This window comes from Ctenopharyngodon idella, chromosome 17 (assembly GCF_019924925.1).
Source record: "Ctenopharyngodon idella isolate HZGC_01 chromosome 17, HZGC01, whole genome shotgun sequence".
NCBI lineage: Eukaryota > Metazoa > Chordata > Actinopteri > Cypriniformes > Xenocyprididae > Ctenopharyngodon > Ctenopharyngodon idella.
The window spans coordinates 21,184,444-21,203,824 of NC_067236.1; the positions used below are offsets into that span (position 1 = coordinate 21,184,444).

Sequence of the window (19,381 nt, forward strand, 5' to 3'; positions counted from 1 at the left end):
AACAGTGAATTTACCTGACGAAGTCAATATAGTGGAATAAAAACAACGCCTTCTTTCATTGCAACTTCAAAGGAATTAAGACAATGTTGTCGAAAATGACGCTGGATATCTGAGGTGATTTTATGTTACACTGTTTGCTAGCCTGGCATAATGATCTCACCATTAATACTTCTCACCATTTATTACGAGGGTATGACCGATTGTTTTCCAAGTATCCTTGAAAAGGGGGGTTGACTTGTCAAACAGTGGTGGATTTTTCTGGACCTCTGCGATTAACTTCTCCACAACGACGTCTGCTATTTTAAATGCGCAAGTCCTTAAATTAGAAAGGATTCTGATTGGCTGTCAGTGTTTTAATGTTCAACAGCTGGAAAAAAAATTGTTCTGAAAATGATCCCAATGATATTGTTTCTCTATATCGTTATAGCTCTGGTGTGGACAGTGGTGTTCTTTAATATTTAGAATGATTTTTAGAACCATATCTTTATCATTATCTTTATAGTTATCGTTCTTGGTGTGAACAGGCCTTAATACACCTCCTGCATCCTTCTGCTCTGTCGGAACATCTCTCCAACTAAAGGCAGGAACACACCAAGCCGACGCCGACGAACTAGTGGCGACAAAAGCAGACTGCGGGTTTGGTTCACGTCGGCAGCATCTGGGTCCAAAGTTGCCCTGACACACCAAATCGACGCTCGACAGCCGACAGCCAAGTAAGATGAAATGCCTTTCCGTACCAGCAGGTGGCAGTAGCTGAACAGCCAATCAGAATGATCAGATGGCCCGACGGACCGACAAGCTCCGACGCCGATTCAACATGTCGAATCGGCCGAAAAAAGCAGATGAGGACCAACTTCAGCCGACGGTGTGGAACACACTGAGAAAACTTAGGCGGCCGACAAACAAGAACTGCCCGACTGTGTTCCTGCCTTAACAGTTTAGCTTTTCAGCAGTGAAGTACATGCGTAAATGAGGGACACTCCATGCTAGATCAACCCTGACCATCTCCAAAGTTTTTTCAAAAAGTTTACTTAGAGTTTGAATCAGCAGTTTCTTCCCTGACAGAGCCTTTAGAGGATTACAGCTCTGGGAAGAAATTCCGAATATTAAACAGAATTCATTCAAGTTCGTTCTCCCTACACGACGCCCAATCCCTAATGCCAGAGGATTCCGGAATAAGTCCAAGTCAAAGACTTTTCCATAAAACTATGAAGGAATTTGCTGCAGTTGTATAATCCTTTGTGATGGGTAAAGTCCCAAATCAAGGCAGCCAGTGGGCTGAGAAATGGAGCCACCAGCTCAAGCCTGACAAACTTTGCATATTTGTTCAACAACCAGCTTGTCCTACTGTGGTGAGAGAGGGATAAGCCCTAGAGCAGACACCAGCCCTCCATGAGCCTCAGCCAGCTGTTTACACACCAGCACTTATGGCTTGTCCTTCAAAAACGGAAATGCGGCAGGAAAGCCAGAGTCTCCCTTTTACCATTTCTCTGCAGGGTATTTTTTTTCTCTTTAGTGAGGTCATAACAGCCAGCAAAACAAATGGGGGCGAGCACGCTATCTGTTCTCCTACAAATCTTTCGTTACATCCAGACGGCTTGGGTCGGGTTTTATCTTGAAAGTTTATGAGATGCAGCAGGGGTTGAAAGCAGCAGTTTTACATAAACACTGAGACAAAACAGAGAAACGGGACATACTTTGCACTTACCATGTCTGGGTCACCTCTAAAAGACTCAACGCTGAATCTATCTGTGATGTGGCCACTTGTGTCATTTTTTTAAGAATTACATCCATTGGGTGAGGCCATTGCACTGAACTTCTGGGAAGGTCAAGAAGATGCTGACGTAACTATTACTCACGCCTCCACTAATTATTTACCTCAGCCACAGCGTCACCTGGCTGTGGCCGCACCATTGCTCCAATGGGAAAAAGCACATTAGAAGCATTTGGTCATTAGTCATTAAGATAAATGATAAATGTTTATGAGGTTAGTAGCAAAAACCACAAGATGCTACATTCCAGATTGTAGTTACAAAAAAAAAAACGACTTCCCACAAAATGGAGTTCCAAGTAAATGTATGAGTGGAAGTGTGTTCATATTCCCTTGCAATCACAATGCAAAGCAAAGTATATATAAACAGCAGTTTCACTCTTTCCACCACCCCAACTCCATATTTATTTCCATAATTAGGTCCAGAGGGGTGATTTAGAGCTTGATTCGAGTCTCAAGCGTGAGCCCCTTCGTTGCGGAGATCAAGCCAATCCTGTTTACCTTTATTTCTCGCATAGACTATATTAATGTGAACTTCAGCAATCAGATTTTGTTAATGTTACTATTTGTAAATGATAGTTAATTGGGTAGGGAGTATATAGGATAGGGGGAATTGGGTAGGAAATTGACATGATTGGGTGGTTAATTGAGTTGGGAATGGGAAGAATAATTCTGGTACGATATGGGTTCAGGGAAAGGGAATTTGTAGGATATATATGGAGAACTGGTTAGGGAATTGATAGTAAATGGAAGGGATCGGTGTTTGGGGAACTATTTTGAAACTGTAGCTTCCAGATCTACAAGCTACTTATTTAAAATAGTTAAAGGGGTAGTTCACCCAAACATCCTTTCATTCTTTTAATTGTCATCATTTACTCACCCTTATGTTGTTCCAAACCTGTTTTGGCTCTTCTTTCTTTACAGAATTGTCATTTTTGGGAGAACCATCCCTTTAAACTACAGTATGCTAATACCCTTAAAAAAGTACACAACGAAGTAGCTAACTATATACCAAAGCTATTTCATCTTTTTGAATATGGGTCAATGACGTGACGGGTCATTTTTTTGTCCAAAGGCCTTAATAATAATAAAAGACAAAGATATGACATCTAAAGTATGTAAGGTAGTACAAATAGATTTCTTTTATTGAATCCAAAAGGTTTTAATTATATTTTGCTACATGTAAAGGAATTTTAAAGATTTCAAAGTGTCAAAAGGTCATTCGGTTTAACCATCCAAAGGCCAATACAGCCATTTCATTTGTGATTAAAACACCTTAAAATGTAATAAATGTATATATTTTTTATTCTAGCATGATTTTATAACATCATATATCAACATAGTGCAAAATGGTTTTAAAATTATGTGTAGAAATTGTTGCTTTGTTATGAGAAAGAATGTCCGGGAAAATGAGTTTCATTGATGTCATTCGGAGTAACCAATATAAAGGGACCATTTTGGATCAAATCATGCTGTCAATATCATGTGACAGGATGTAGCATCATTCAGACGTCTGCAAAGGACCACATGGTCATGAAGCAAAGTAACGAACTCTCTCTTAACTATTTGAAAATAATCAATGTTTTCACTTGCTCATACGCATGTCCCGAAACATCAGGTCATTTGGTACAACCGCTATAAAACATGGAAAATGTTGTAATATTTTAAAAACTTGTACTAAATATAAAATGTTTGATTGTCCTTTTGCTAGCTAGCTAGCTAGATATCAGCCTGTTAGCATTGTTTGAAAATATCATCATTCGATTTAACCAAAATTTTGTTTTTACCGAATTACACTTTTGGTTATACTGAATGATGATATTTTCAAACAATGCTAACAGGCTGACTTTTTTGGTGACAAATTTTGTCCATCTTGTAAAAAAATGACAAAAGCAGTGTTAATTGATTATAAAAGACACATAATCTCATTGTTAACACTTAATAAAACTTCAAAATTAATTATATCTCCATTATGATTTTTTTTTACACTTTTAAAAACCTTATTTGTCAATGACCCATATATTTAATTCTGCAAGTATTTATTTGTTAAAAATGAGGATCCTCAATTAGGAGTTTAAGTTGAAAAATATAAATGTCCATTAAATTTGAAAGCATTTAAAAGACTCAATGAGTCATTTTTTAAATGATTCTGTTCACATGGATTTGAAAGAATCATTGAATCATTTTTGAACCGATTTGCCATTTGCAAGGACTCAAAAGAATTGTTGAATTGTTTTTCGAACAAGTTAACTGTTCAGAAAAATTCTAAAGAATCAATCAACTGTTTGAAAGGATTCAAAATAATTGCTTAATCTTTGTATTAAATATTCACCATACAGAAGCACTCAAAGCAACGGGTAAATACATTTTTTAACTGATTCATCATTTGCAAGGGCTCAGTGAATCATTTTTGTAACAGATTTACATTTACATAAACTTAGAAAAATAAGTCTTTGCAAAGTTCCAAACATGAGAGTGAGGTTTTTTAGGTGAGTATGTTCGAATACTGCTTATTTTATTATTACTTTTAGTTAGCTTCTCCCAAACACAGGTAGGATATATTGATGTACCTGCTGTTGTAATGACTAATCTGTTGTAATCTCCCATCTTGTATTTCACACTAAAAGCTGACCTCTTGATAGCCTACTATTTCTCAGCTAATTGCCCAGATAGCACACATCTAGTGCCTTCTGTTCCTGAAAAGTGTGTGATACACATTTAAACCTGTTACATCCATTATTTCATTTACAGCTCCGAATCCTTCTGCATATCCTTCTGGCATACTGTATCATTACGATCATACAACACAGACAACACCTGTTGACAAGACACTTGACATAGTACACCCATAGAGATCTGTCTTTTAATAGACATCTTTACTCCACCTGTACAACTCCTTTTAGCATTCGATCCTTTGACTGCTGTCTAATGGCAGGGGGTTATTTCTTTTATTACTTGGAAAAAAAATCTTTTGCGCATAGATTTTTTTAAGCAGTTCCTTCCAATTAGTTGCCGCTCTCATAGCAGTTACCCAGAGGAGAGCGATAGACCCAGGCAGACAGAACAAAAAAAAAAAAAGCTAAAGCCTATCTAGTGTGACAACCTCACAGTTGCCACACCAGATTATTGAGTAATTCATTGAGCCTCTACTAATTGACAAAATTATTCACTGGAATCAAAAAACCCTGTGCACCACATTTGACTGATCTTTCAACAGTTTAGCATACAGAGATCATTTCCCACTTGGCTTTGGGTGCTTTTTGTTGGCTCCATGGTTTCTAATAATTCTTCTTTTAATAAATTGCTTTGATATTCTGTCGCTCTTTCATTTGAAAGTTTTTTATGCAATGTTCCAAGGCCTCTTGTTTGTCATAGTTCGAGGCTTCCTTCAGACGACTTGTGTCTGTCAACTATGTTGTGATCAGACGTGTTCAAGGACGTGTTTGGCGTGATTAAACATAAGCACAAGGAGAGGAAGTGGCACATATTTCTCAAATCAAACATGTTTTGGTGTTATAACCTAAGAATAACTGTCACTGTGTGAAAAAATGAAGGTTAATTATTAAATTCATAAAGTATGAAGTATTACTAAACAATGCTTTTCAATATTTTTTAATATTGCTCAAAACAAGATGTTTATCTAATTTAAAGACTCATTTTTATTCACAAGAAGAAAGACCTATACAGAAATATGCTTTTTAATTTACCTTGTTTGAAGGACATATATATTAGCAATGATGGGGAAAAACACTTTATAGGTAATTTATTCATTAACTCAAACTCACATGGGATGTTTAGCAAAAGTAATGTCCTTTCCAGTATTTCTATGATGCAATTTATTCATCATCAATGCTCAACTCAAGCAAAATATCAGATTATGACCAGAGTTGTTTTATTATTTATTACCAGTGTTGGGGAAAGTTACTTTTAAAAGTAATGCAATACAATATTGTGTTACTCCCTAACAAAAGTAACTAATTGTGTTACTTAGTTACTTTTTATAGAAAGTAATCCGGTACTTTTTCTCTGCTTGTTGGTTTTTTAATAACAAAAAAAGAAAAAGATATGTTAAGGCCTTTTCACACCAGAAGTGGAATAAATAAGCATCAGGCTGAAGGAAATGCAAATTCACTCCTATACAGCAGAGGGCGCAGCTCAAACAAACCTTTCAGCCAGTGTTGCCAAGTCTGCAGTTTTCCTGCGGAATTGGGCTACTTTAACACTGTTGCCGCGGGTTGTTTTTCATGTCCGCGGGTTGAAGCGACTCTAAATAACATGATATTTAGCCCCTTAAATGCGAATGAAACCAGGGGAACCCCGACAAAAATGTGGATTTTACCAACCGGAACATGATTTTTACCGGGGAAACGCGATTGGGCTAGTTTTGAGTTAGTTTTGAGTAGCAATTGGGCGGGTTTTGTTGTGAAAACCTGGCAACCCTATGTTCAGCTGTGCTGCCATTCTGGATTGAAGAAGAATAGGATGCAAGAGAAGAAAGCTTAACACTCTTACTTGAGCAATAAAAACATGCAATAAAAAATGAAACACAATTGTGATGTTTATCTAAAATTGTTTTTGCTTATTAGTGTGTTTGAATTGGATCATCAAAGGTCAGCAGCAAAGACATTGGTTAATAATGTGAGATTAAATACAAAAGTATATTTGAGTTATTTATCATATTTAATCATTGCAGGTTTGCATATTAGTTTGCATTTTTACTGTTTTTATTTTTTTTAAAAAAGGAACTCAGATATTTTGTTGTAAATTTAAAAGTAATGCGTTACTTTTAACAAAGGTATCTGATTACGTAACTCACATTACTTGTAATGCATTACTGTCATCACTCCTCCTTTTATCCTTCCGGAGCTCCTCCGTGGGACTCGAGACCGGGGTTGTGTGCTGGTGACGTTCATAAGCACTCACTCCATTCCCACGGCTCTCGGCCCCACCCTGCTTGTCACAGTGTTAATTTGTGTTAACTACAAATCTATGAGATAGTCAATTTAATAATTATAACTTTTATATATAAAAATACAGAGAGACAAGACAAATATACTGATTAAGAACAGGATTTTTAGCAGTTCAGTGTCCTTTTTTATAAGTGATAATTCTTTGTTTGGAGTTTTGGAGCTTTTTTTTTTTTTTTTTTTTTTTTTTTTTTAAGAATACTGCATTAATACAAGTCATCCAAGTGTGAATATATGTAAAGATACTTCATTTGGAGAAAAAAGAAAAAAGCAGGCCGTTCCCATTTATAAAAGTGTAGGCATTGTAATGCATGTGCTGAAAGGGGAATTGGGTATCTAGAGGTTGCCATGGCTGCTAAAAGCTCTCTCGGTCACAAATGCCCAACAGTTAGGTCCCTATGTACCCCATAACTAACTATTCTTCTTGGCCCTATCATCAAGACCCTGTTTGTTTTGTTGTTCTGTCAGTCATATATGCGACAACCTCTAATGCACTGTGTCCTGATTACTGTGTTTTGCAGAGACAAAGCCGGCCTGCACTTTCAACGGAGTGGAGTACCATGATGGGGACATGTTCAGGATGGACGCCTGTCGCTTCTGCCGCTGTCAGGGAGGGGTATCCGTGTGCTTTACGGCCCAGTGTGGAATCCTCCACTGTGAGCGCTACTACGTTCCTGATGGAGAGTGTTGTCCGGTCTGTGAAGGTTAGATGACCCTTGCATTAGCTCAGGAAACCTTCCTGTTCTTCGTACACTGTTTGATAAGAGCGTAAGCAGGTGTATTTGCACCTTTCTCCAAATGATACAAGCTGTCTTTAGCATTAGCCTTGTGCCTTAGGGCCTGTTTTGCATTTGCTGTTGATGTTCTGCCTGTAATTGAAGTGATTTTTGTGAATTTTAATGAATTTTAATGTCATCCAGGTTCAAAACTAGATTCTAAAGCAATTATGACGTGACTAGTTTTTTAACATATCAGAGGATATTGTGTGTTTTTACATTGCATGATGGGGAAGATTCTATCGATTGGACGATAAATTTGCAGAATAAATTCTTTGTGTGCTTGTATTCTTCCAATTCAATGAGCATCCAGGGCTAATTAGTTCAGGGAAACTGTTCATTGTTTTATTTTGAAGACAACCTGTAATAGGCTGCCAGGGAGCATGTAATTTCGATTGCTATGCTTCTCTTGTGGGTAGGTTGTGTTGTCCAATACATTACGTTTTGGAATTACCTTGCCACATTTTCTGCTCATGTTATATTTATCAGATTGTGGTCATGTTGAAATTAGTTTGCAAATGATTTTGCTCTTATGTAGTTAATTAAAGTGAAATTCCCCACTCCCCTGTAGCTTTCCTCCTGAGAGGGTTACTGCGATGAATTAAACAAATGAAATCGGCCAACTAAAGTTACATGGCTCACAGTAAATATAAGCCTGTATAAATCCAAATGCTGACTCATAGGCAGCCTCGGCTTATGAAGGAGACAAATAATTTGAATTTAATCGTAAACCTTTTTGACTTCGAGGGTCCCCTGTGTCCACAACAATTTTCAAAGCTTTCATGACATTTCCAGTTATTTATGATGTACTGTATAAGGATTTTTTTAAAATATTTTGTACTCACAATTTCCACCTGATAAAATATTTTACTCTTTGCCATAACTATGAAATAGCCATGGAGTTAGAAGATTTTATCAATTCACATGACTTTTTTGGGTCTAGAAATCACACTTTTACAATTAGACCAAAGAATTTGTAGTTGTTTTAGCTTATTTTAATGCTTTTTCTGCCTTATTTTAAGTCATTTTGGGGCCCTTTTGGGAGTTTGCCGAGGCCCCCAAGTTGCGGTCGCATTAGCAAAATTTCATGGGTAAAAGAAGGTCCATTGCCAATAAGGCTGGGACACTACATCAATTCTTTATTTGCAACACAATTATTCTGCATCAATTCTGATATTTTCCAAATGTATCGCAAATCGATTCTGAGCTTAGTTTTTAACAGCAGATGGCACTACGTGCTTCAATACTCTGCCTGCTTCCAATTCCTTACACACACCACTTAAACCTAAAATAATCATAAAGTCCGAAAGGTCGAAGTGAATTACAAGGGTGTTCGCAGTAGGCTGTGTTTATATTAATCTTGCATCATAAAAGCATTCTGAGCCGAGGTGCAAGTATATTTAACCACTTACATGACTCAGCCGAATGCACAAGCAATCTCCAGCACTCTTCTTTGTGGGCATTTGAGTGTACGGTTAAAAACTAGCCTAGAGCGCCATCTGCTGTTAAAAACTAAGAGAATCGCAGTACATTCGGAAAATATCAGAATCGATCCAGAATAATTATATCGAGAATGGAGAATGTATTGTCACAGCTCTAACTGTCAAAAGCGTAGCAATGTATGAAGCACAGGTCACACAGAAGTCACTTTCAAACCCAGAAGCTTTTTATTGGTCAACACAGCAAATTTGCATGACCAACTTGAACACCATGTCATGATGTTGACCAATGGGAATGCCTTCAGCCTGAGCCAGTGTCTGAGTCAAGTGTAGTACATGCCAAGCTATTGGCCTAAGATGAAGTCAGTTGATGCAACGACGTGCGTAATTAATTCTATAAATTATAACCCAGGGAACCGGGTTATATACATAACCCAGAGATGTTCCATTTCGAGGGAACATCGACGCCAAGTTATGGTGTTGATGCAGTGGGAATGGCAATAACCATGCTGCCATACTGAGAGGATGCCTGCATACCGGTTTGGTTGTGGAAGTTTGCACAAGCACTGTAGTACAGGAAGGACCCAGAGAGGACCTAAGACCCTGGGGTTGACTCCACATCCACGCTTTAAAACCTGATGAATGTGCGCGGAGAGGACCAGCCTGCCGCAGCACAAACATTGCATAAAGACACTCCTCTTGCTAGAGCCTTAGAAGCAGCAATACTTTGGGTAGAATGGGCCCTAACTCCTAGAGGCGAAGCAACCCCATGAACCTCATAGGCCAAAATGGCCGCATTCGAAACCCAGTTAGATATAGTCTGTTTGTAAGCAGCGGAACCTCGGTTGCACCCTCCAAAGCAGACAAAAAGTTGATCAGATTTATGCCACTGGCCTGAGCGGTGGACGTAAACCCTAAGAGCCTTGACTGGACAGATCTTATTAAGCCTCTCCTTCTCCTGAGTTTCAAACGGTGGAGGAGAGAAGGCTTGAAGAACGACAGGATGAAATGGTGAAGAAAGCACCTTAGGGACGTAATCTGGCCTAGGGTGCAGTATCACCTTGACCAGTCAAGGGGCAAAATCATAGCAGGAGGAGGCGACAGACAGAGTCTCCTACCCTTTTTAGAGAGGTAATGGCAATAAACAAAGCTACCTTGAGAGTCAGAAGCTTCACAGAGGTTGACTTTAAGGGTTCGAAGGGAGCATCTGACAATGCTTCCAATACAATGGAGAGATCCCATGAGAGAACCCAGCGTTTGCAGACCAGCCTCAGCCATCTACCAATGAATTTTCCAAAATTTCTGAAAGAAATTTTTCAGAATATCTGTGTGAAAGGGGCTCAAGATTATAATGATCTGGTCCAAACTTGTCCAAGCTAATCATCACATGGTCTAAGTTGGTCATTGGCTAGTCTATGCTGGGTATTAGCTAGTCTAGGCTGGTCATTAGTTGGTCCAAATTAGTCCAAGCTGGTCATTAGATGATTTAAATTGGTAATTTGCTAGTCCAAGCTGGTTATTAGTTGGTGCAACCTTGTAGAATATCTTAAACCAGCAGCAATCCAGCCAAACTTAAGGTGGTCGAGAACCATCTGCTACATCTGCAATGCTCTGAAACAGCTTAAACTGACTTTTCCAACAGGGTGCACTGTACAGGATGTCAGTACTGATGTGTGGCAGCTATCATTCAATGACTTTCTTCTCTCTTACCTTCTTCCCTATAGACCCCATCTACCCAGTGCTCAGTTTAGCCGGCTGCTATGTGAATGGGCAGATCCTGGCTCACGGAGACCATTGGCGTGAGGACGACTGCACCTTCTGCCAGTGTGTGAGTGGAGACGCCCGCTGTGTGGCAGCTGCCTGCGGCCACAGCTGCCTCAATCCTGTCACCGTGCCTGGAGAGTGCTGCCCCGTGTGTGAGGGTAAGAACAAATGCACTTTTTGGATGTGGGTTGGCGTTGTGTTGTATCGTTCTTGGACCTGAAACATTCGATGCAAGTACATGAACAGGAATGTTTCTAGTTATGTGTCATTATGAAATGTGTCACAATCATGAATGCATTACATTTATCACAATAGCCAGTGTAAACTCTTCAATAGTTAGCTATAGCCGGTGTAAACTATCTTCTATAGCCAGTTTCACTTTCGGGTCAAGTACTGTCATGGTGAAGCTACAGTTTTGTCTTGCTGAGTGTTACATTTTATATTACATTTTATACATGTGAGTTTTGCTTGTCCTCACTACTAACACAATGCTTGCCTTCTATGATGTTAGCGTGTTCTGGGTGGTTGCTAGGGTATTGCTAGGCAGTTGCTAAGGTGTGCTTTAAGCGCCTTACTACACTCTAAAAAATGGAGTTAAAAACAATCCAAGTTGGGTTGAAAATGGACAAACCCAGCAACTGGGTTCTTTAACCCAGAGGTTGGGTTAAATGGGCAGTTTTGGGTTTGTCCATATTCAACCCAACTTGAGTTGTTTGTAACCCAGCATTTTTTAGATTGTATGCAATTTATGGGTCATTCTGGATGTTTGCTAGAGTGTTGTACTGTGGGTCATCACTAGATTGTTAGATTGTCCCTTACCAGCCCAAATCAAGTACTCTTTATGATAATCTGGCCCCTAGATATGGCTTGAGTCCTTTCAGTGTGAATGCGCATTTAATCAGCCGGGTGACAATCGCAAGTTGCGACGGATCACCTCTAACACTTAATATGAACATGAATTCACTGTTACAACTCATTTGAGTCTGAGTCCAGGCTGAGACCTGAGTAAGTTTAATCCAGGCCGAGTCCATGACTAGACCAAGACCATGAAAATATTGGACTTGAGACAGACTGCAAGACTGAGTACCACAACACTGAATTTATTATAGCAGTACTTGCCTTTGCAAACACTGCTATCTAAATATGGACTTATTTGTCTACAAAACGATGAGGACATCGCAGTGAGTGACGACTCAAATCAGTGAATTGTTTTTTGAACTGCTTCAGTTGCTAAAATGAAATGGACTTCTGTATGTGAGAGCGAGCACTTCCTCTCGATGTTCTCTAGTACTCTGAATGTTTTTGAGTTTCCATTCCAGTCACATACTGTATGTGTGAATAATCTACTAGACTGAGAGCAGTGCAGGCAGGTGCATACCTGGATCCCCAGCAACTCGCTTCCAGCACAACCTAAACATCTCCATCGTCTCATATCTCAGGTCTATACGCATTGTGTCTCCTTTACTGTCATGCAACACTGCACCAAACCCTTCCTGTGGATTTCCCTCCATTAGACCTTACTCCCTACCCTCACCAGCAGTGGAATATCATATCCCGCCTGCCAGTGTATTTTTCATACTGCTCACAGATCTGTAGCGGCTACCCCTGGGACTTCCACTCCCACTGCAGCTGGCTGGGTTTCCCGCTCAGTGTTTGTTGCGAGCGAGAGCTCCGTATCGTTTTGTATCTCGTCATAAGCTTTGATTAAGCACCGCGAGGTATGGATGCGCACTTCGGTATGCAGGAATGCAGGTCTGTTTGCCGGGGCGTGGACTACATTCTTGTAGAGAGGGTTTATAAAGGTTATTTCACACATGGGAAGAGGCGAGCGAGTGATAGATGAGTGGCAGGTATGTCGGATAATGAATTTCTCCCGGGATTGGCTGTGTGTCAACCAATGACATCATCCTTTTGAATAAAGCTGGAGAATATAGATTTTCTCACGTCTCTGTTTGCCGTCTAGATTTTCAAATCACAAAGTTACATGACGTTCTTTTTATTCCCTGTTACTCACAGACTTGGGACTGGGAAAGGAAAGGAAAGCTTGTTCAGAGCGATTAACAATCTTATCAAGCCATCCTAAATGCCAGACAGACAATATGTGTGAAGGAGGTTATGAAAAACCATACTAAACAACCACCATTTTTTGTGGCTGTGGAGGCGAGATTCCACCAACTGTCGTGTTGATTATGATCAATGCCGTTCCAGTGGAATTGAGTCACACTGGGGGTAATAGGATTCCTGTCTGTCTCATCTACCCTCTGCACCTTCAACCTCCTTCCAATTAAAGATCCAAGCAAATGAAGCATCTTTCTCTTGCTCTGGCTCAGTATTGAGAGAAAACAACGCCTGGAGTGCTTTGTCTCATAGTGGTGCTTGCTAATAGTTAAGGCAAGCCTTACTATGGCTCACAGTCGGGGTTATGGATGTCAACAAATGTGCTACGGACATGAGTGATGCCACAAATTGTGTGGCTTGTAGAGAAGCAGTTTCTAAGCAGTCTTACTTGTGATTTTCACATGCCGTATGACAACTCTTTTGAAAAATTCACATTTTAAGTTTTTTCTTCTTCTTTTACTACATAAAAACCTTTGCCATTTTTTAGTTGAAAAAGGGCATTTCAAATTTGATTCAAATTTCAACCTACGATGATAAAGTGTTTAACATTTCAATTTTTTTCCAGAATAGACACTTTATTATGTTAGTATTACTATTCTGATGCCAGGCCCTTCATTTTCCGTCATGAAAATATTCCCGCCATTTTGAATTTTCAGAAAAACCTACTTTTTTTTAACTCCTCCGCGGCCGTAGCTTCGATTTTCACAAAAATTGAACCAGATCATCTTCAGATCATGCCAACAAAAAGTTGTACAATTCAAGTTGATTTGTCTAACCGTTTTTAAAAAACGTGCGATCACATTTAACGTAGAGCTAGCGGAAATAGACGTAAGGCTCTATCTCCTCAATGCGTTATTGTATTCAGACCAAACTTGGTCCATGTCATCACAAGCATGACCTGAGGTTACATGCTGCGTCCTGGCGCAGCACCACCTACTGGTCAGGAGATACAAAAATTGATATTTTTGTTTATAATTTCTGAACGGTTTATCCAAAAATCGTAAAGTTGTCTCATTAGATTTAGGACGTCATGCCAAGTCGAATGATATCCAATTTTTCCATATCAGCCATTTTGGACGTCGGCCATTTTGAATTTTATAGTAAAATGCTGTGTTTTATGAATGCATGAATGTATCATTGCGAATCTCGGTATAGGGTAATCGGCATGATACCCTGAAGTAGTTTGAGAAGTTTCAGACCAGCGCCACATAGTGGCAAAAAAAATTATTGACATGCTTATAACTTTGGATGTGGTTGACCTATTTTCAGGAATCCTTGCTAAGTCCAACGATACCAAACATGTTAGGTTTCGCCTTATGGTTAGTGCAACATTGTGATTTAGTAATATCTTAGAAACCGCTAGTCCAATCAAGACGAAACCACCATAGGAAAATCGGAAACATGGGTCGTTAACTATATGCTTATGGCCAAATGTAAAATTTTGATAGTAAGTGGCAAAAAAAATGCAATCATGCAGTCAAAGTCAGGTGTGGGTAGTTTTTTTATGTGTTACATATAAATGTCTATAACTCTCAAAAGAGATATTTTCACCAAATTTGACACACTTATGTATGCGGGCACACTGAGGACACACACAAAAAGTGGTGGGACTGCGCCATTTGATGGCACTATAATTGAACAAAAATTGAAATTGGCACTAACTGCAGAACTGTTGGTCTGATTGACTTCAAAATTGACATGCAGTGTCTTTGTCTCAGTTGCTATCATAGTCCATTATGACATTGTCTGCTGCTAGCTTCCTTGTTTGCTTTTGTTGTGCTTTGCCCCCTTAATTGCTGCTTGCAGCTATATGTATTTATTATTATTTACTCACTCAGCAACTGCATAGCAAACAATACCCCAACATTCTGGCATACGTTTTGCTTGCACCATTCACATCTTCTTTAGAAAATAGCAAAATAATAATAATAATTATTATTATTATTATTATTATGCAGTGCACCTAATTCAGGATGCAAGGAGGTCTGATATACGCCCGTAAAACTCGAGGTTTTTTGAGCTGGTTGAGGTAGAGAAGGAGAGAGCAGTGGATGGACATAGAGTGACAGCAGCATGTCTGCAGACCTCTGCCGAGCAGAACACTCACATTCACCCTTTTCAATTAATCTTTCATACGCCTTTTGGCCTGTGAAGCAATTAGAGGTTTAGATAGGTCTGCCTGACCGTGGAGAGCACTCACTTCGGTACTGAGGTGAAGTGAGGGGGTAGTGCACTATGGCTTTCCATACAAAGTTCTATACACACAATACCACCGATGCATCTCAAACCACATCTCAAATACAGCGCTCTCCCTTTATTTGAATTCCCTCTCTCTCGCTCATTCTCCGGGCGGTGCAGAGGTAGATCAAAGGCAGCGTGTGTGCCTGCTCATCATCGCGGACTGCAGTGAAAGGTTAAGCACAGATAGACTACATGAATGTGAAAATATTCAAACGGTTTCAAAATCCTCCCACTGTGACGGCAAGGTGACTAACCGCTCAGTGCTTCTTATGAATTCATCACTCCGTATTTTGCTACTTGGATGGTGTAGCTTAGTGGTTAAAGGGATAGACACACAGAAATGACAATTCTGTCATCATTTACTCACCCTCATGCCATTTAAACCGATATGTTATTCTTACTTCCATGGAGCACAAAAAGAGAAGTTTAGCAGATTGTCTCACAACATAAAAGCAGTTCATGGCCACATTTACACTTTCTACCACCGCTCAAGTTAAAAAAAAAAAGTTATTTTTCACAATCTCTTAGCTTTTCCATACAGCCAAAGTGAGTTTAAAGCTGTCAAGCTCCAGAAGTGACTGAAAGAGCACCTTAAAAGTGATCTTATATGTCTTGTGCACCATATTTCTGAAGTCTTCTGAAGTCATAAAATACCTTTGTGTGACAAACAGACAAACAATTAAATAACATTTAAAATCTTTAAAGGCCTTTAGACCAAACCAACATCAAAGAAGTTGACTGTGGTGTCGCCCAGGTTGCCCGGTTTTCACAACAAAACCTACCCTATTGCTACTCAAAACTAGCCCAATCGCGTTTTGAGGGGTCAGCCGGTAAAAATTGTGTTCCAGGGGTCAAATCTGTTTTTGGCAGGGTTCCCTTGGTAAAATTAGCATTTCAGGGGCTTAATGTCACGCTTAAACCCACTGACATGAAAAACAACCTGCGGCAACAGTGTTAAAGTAGCCCAATTCCGCAGGAAAACCGCAGACTTGGCAACACTGGTATCGCCTCACGTCACCTGTGCCTGAGCCAAAAAACTGAGCTTGAACACACCGCAAAGACTACAGCCTGCGTCTGTGTGAGACAAAAATATCTCTCCATACCAGCAGGTGGCAGTAGTCTGTATTCGTCATTCAAAAAGGGAAATAAGAAGAGCTATGACTGTGGATATATAAACGGTAAACAAAGCCTGCTTGCTTAGCATTTTCACACCAATTTCGATCACTAGTACAGACAGATTTGTAATATACCCTCTTTGAATATGTCTGGTAAGTTGCTTCACTGTTTGCTTGCTTTCGTCACCTCCATTCTTCTTCTTGTGCACTGGTTCGCTAAGCTGAACAGCCAGTCAGAGTGATATATGTTAGTGTCACAGCCTTTACTCACACAAATGGCTTCAGAAGACTTGGAATATAGCATTTGAGACCATATGCACCACTTTTACTTAAATTGTGTTTTTTCGTCATTTTTAGTGAGCTATTCTTATATCTGGAATGGCATCCAGAAGGTTGCAGGTTTGAATCCAGCAAGGAGCCATTCATTAACTGTTAACTTTGAGCCCTTGAGCAAGGCCCTAAGTTGCTCCAGGGCTATTTTCACTGTAATACTGTATACTGTATACTGTTGCTCTGGATAAAAGCATCAGCTAAATGCCAGTAGAGCAGCGGTATTACTAAAGGGTTGATATTTGGTCATCTGTTCCCCACGGCTACAATGTGATGTAAGCTCTTTAAATAGTTATTCCAGATTTAATACAAGTTAAGCTCTTTTGAAAGCAGCAGTGGCCTGTTCAGTAACTAAAGAAAACAATTTAGATACTTTAGATCAATTTGATAAAACAAACAAAAAACAGATTAAAGTAAATCACTTGCTATAAATGTCTGCCTTGCACCATGGAAAGTTAAAAGCAGAAATATGCAGTTTTTGTTTTTTTATTTAAGTGCTGTACATATTCTTCAGTACAAAAATGTTATTGAGTTATTTGAGCTATAACGTTCTCAGAATCGTTCTTTGAATGGTGGGACTCCTGTTTAATGTAAATGGATGTCTGTTTCTAGTCCAATAACTGTGAATGGATAAATGATCCATTTCGGCTTTATCATGCAAAACTTACTGGGTTTATCGTGTTTACATAGCCATTAAAGGAGTTGAAAGATTGGTTATAACTTTTTGAACTATATATAAGGCATAAGGGTCATTGACGAATAAGGTTTTTGAAAGTGTAAAAAACCTAATGGAGATATAATTAATTTTGAAGTTTTATTAAGTGTTAACAATGATATTAAGATTGATTAAGATGAGATTAAGTTTATAAGCAATTAACACTGCTTTTGTCATGTTTTACAATATGGACAAAATTTGTAACCAAAAAAGTCAAAATTTCGGTTTTACCGAATGACGCTTTTGGTTATAATGAATGACGATATTTTTAAACAGTGCTAACAGGCTGATATCTAGCTAACTAGCTAGTTAGCTTGCAAAAGGACAATCAATCATTTTATATTTAGTACAAGTTTTTAAAATATTACAACATTTTCCATGTTTTATAGCGGTTGTACCGAATGACCTGATGTTTCGGGACATGCATATGAGCAAATGAAAACATGAATTTTTCAAATAGTTAAAAGAGAGTTAGTTATTTTGCTTCATCACCATGTGGTCCTTTGCAGGTGTCTGAATGATGTCACATCCTGTCACATGATATTGACCGCATGATTTGATCCAAAATGGTCCCTTTATATTGGTTGGTCCCTTTGGTCCCTTTATTATGGTCCCTTTATAGTGGTTACTCCAAATATTACTCCAGTTTTTACAAGTAAATAGTATGTTTTGACAAGCTGATAGTTAATAGTTTTGACAAGTTGAAGTTTTCTGTCACAGATGACATCTATAGAATGCAATTTATTTTGAACTCAGAACTTTAATGAATTCCTTTTGTCACAGATACAGTACTTAATGAATATGTTCAATGCCTTGTGTACGAAAAGGCTCCTATTCAATGCAGAACAACAAATTTATTGTGTCCATGACTCGTGTTTTGAAGTCACACACACAGTCCTGTTTTTGTTACCTTGGTGGTTCCATCCATAACAAAGCCTGTTGTCTCCTGCTGTCGGTGTGTCGGCAGCCTTATAAAAAATAAAGATTTTGATGATTTCTTTTCTCGTCGGGTAAAGCAGAGAAATGGACATATGCATTCAGCAGAGCCATATGTGGCCCTATTAAAAGATGGGAAATGGGGAAATAAAAGCAGCTGTAATGATGCCTGATATCCCCCTCGATAGAGGTCCTAAATAGCCATACCTGTTGGCAAGGTCTAGAGAACTCTTCTCTCGCTGTGCCTCGCATTTACATGTGGCATGTTACATGCAGCCGTTTGGGAAGGTGATGAACGCATTCCAGAGCCATTTCCCCTCAATCTATGCTTTGCTTACATATTACAATAGTACTCGAGGGCAAGCCTTTTTATATTCAATATATACTGTATATGTATATATATCTTGATGCAGCAATGTATTTTTGCAGCATATTAGAATGATATCTGAAGGATCATATGACACTGAAGACTGGAGTACTGGCTACTGAAATTAAATTTTTCAGTTATTCTTTTTTTTTTTTTTTTTTACTTTCAGTTTTTCTTGAATTATCAGACCAGAACTGACCATATGCACGTTTACTTCCTGGTTTACGTTAAGCCAGTTTGGTAATTTCCGGTGAACCGTTAGCTGTCATTCTGTACTCACTGTACATCGACACAAAACCATCAATGGTTGAGTTTTCAAAGTTGTATTCATATTTTAATCCAGTTATCACACTTGCCTAATTTGCAAATAAACAAGTTTTATTGATTGCAATAAAGATGAAGCTAATGGGAACGTTTGAAAAATAAACGCGGTGTCTGTAATTAGACACGCACACGCAACATTTTTCCAGCACTTCAAATGTTATTTTTAATGTGATGATGACCAAAAAACATTATTTGTTCATCCATCTGAGATTGTCTCCATTTGTAAAACTGAACATTTCAAGATGTAGGAAATCCAACGTTTGATAGAAAACACTTTTATTTAAAAATAAAAAAAGACAATCACCCCTATAACCAGGAGATGGCAGCAGAGGAGCATTTATTTGCTCATATTAGCTATTTCCTGTAATAGTTTTTCACTCAGTTTTGCTTTTGAATAAATATTAAACATTATAAAATCACTAGGTTTAAGAATACATTTTGTCGAGGTGAAGTATGAAGTATTCACAAAATCTCATGAAAAACAATAACATTTCTTGTGAATGAATAAAAAGCTTGTG

The 19,381-nt window shown here is 38.7% G+C and overlaps 1 protein-coding gene across 2 annotated transcripts in view; it reads left to right on the top strand.

Annotated features, from left to right (window-relative positions):
• crim1 (cysteine rich transmembrane BMP regulator 1 (chordin-like)) overlaps positions 1–19,381 on the top strand; it is a 144,557-nt gene that overhangs the window by 89,655 nt on the left and 35,521 nt on the right. For both annotated transcript variants that reach the window (XM_051867055.1, XM_051867053.1), the window contains exons 6-7: positions 7,260–7,442; positions 10,678–10,875. In XM_051867055.1, the coding sequence (XP_051723015.1) occupies positions 7,260–7,442; positions 10,678–10,875 (381 nt within the window). The remainder of the gene's footprint in view (positions 1–7,259; positions 7,443–10,677; positions 10,876–19,381) is intronic.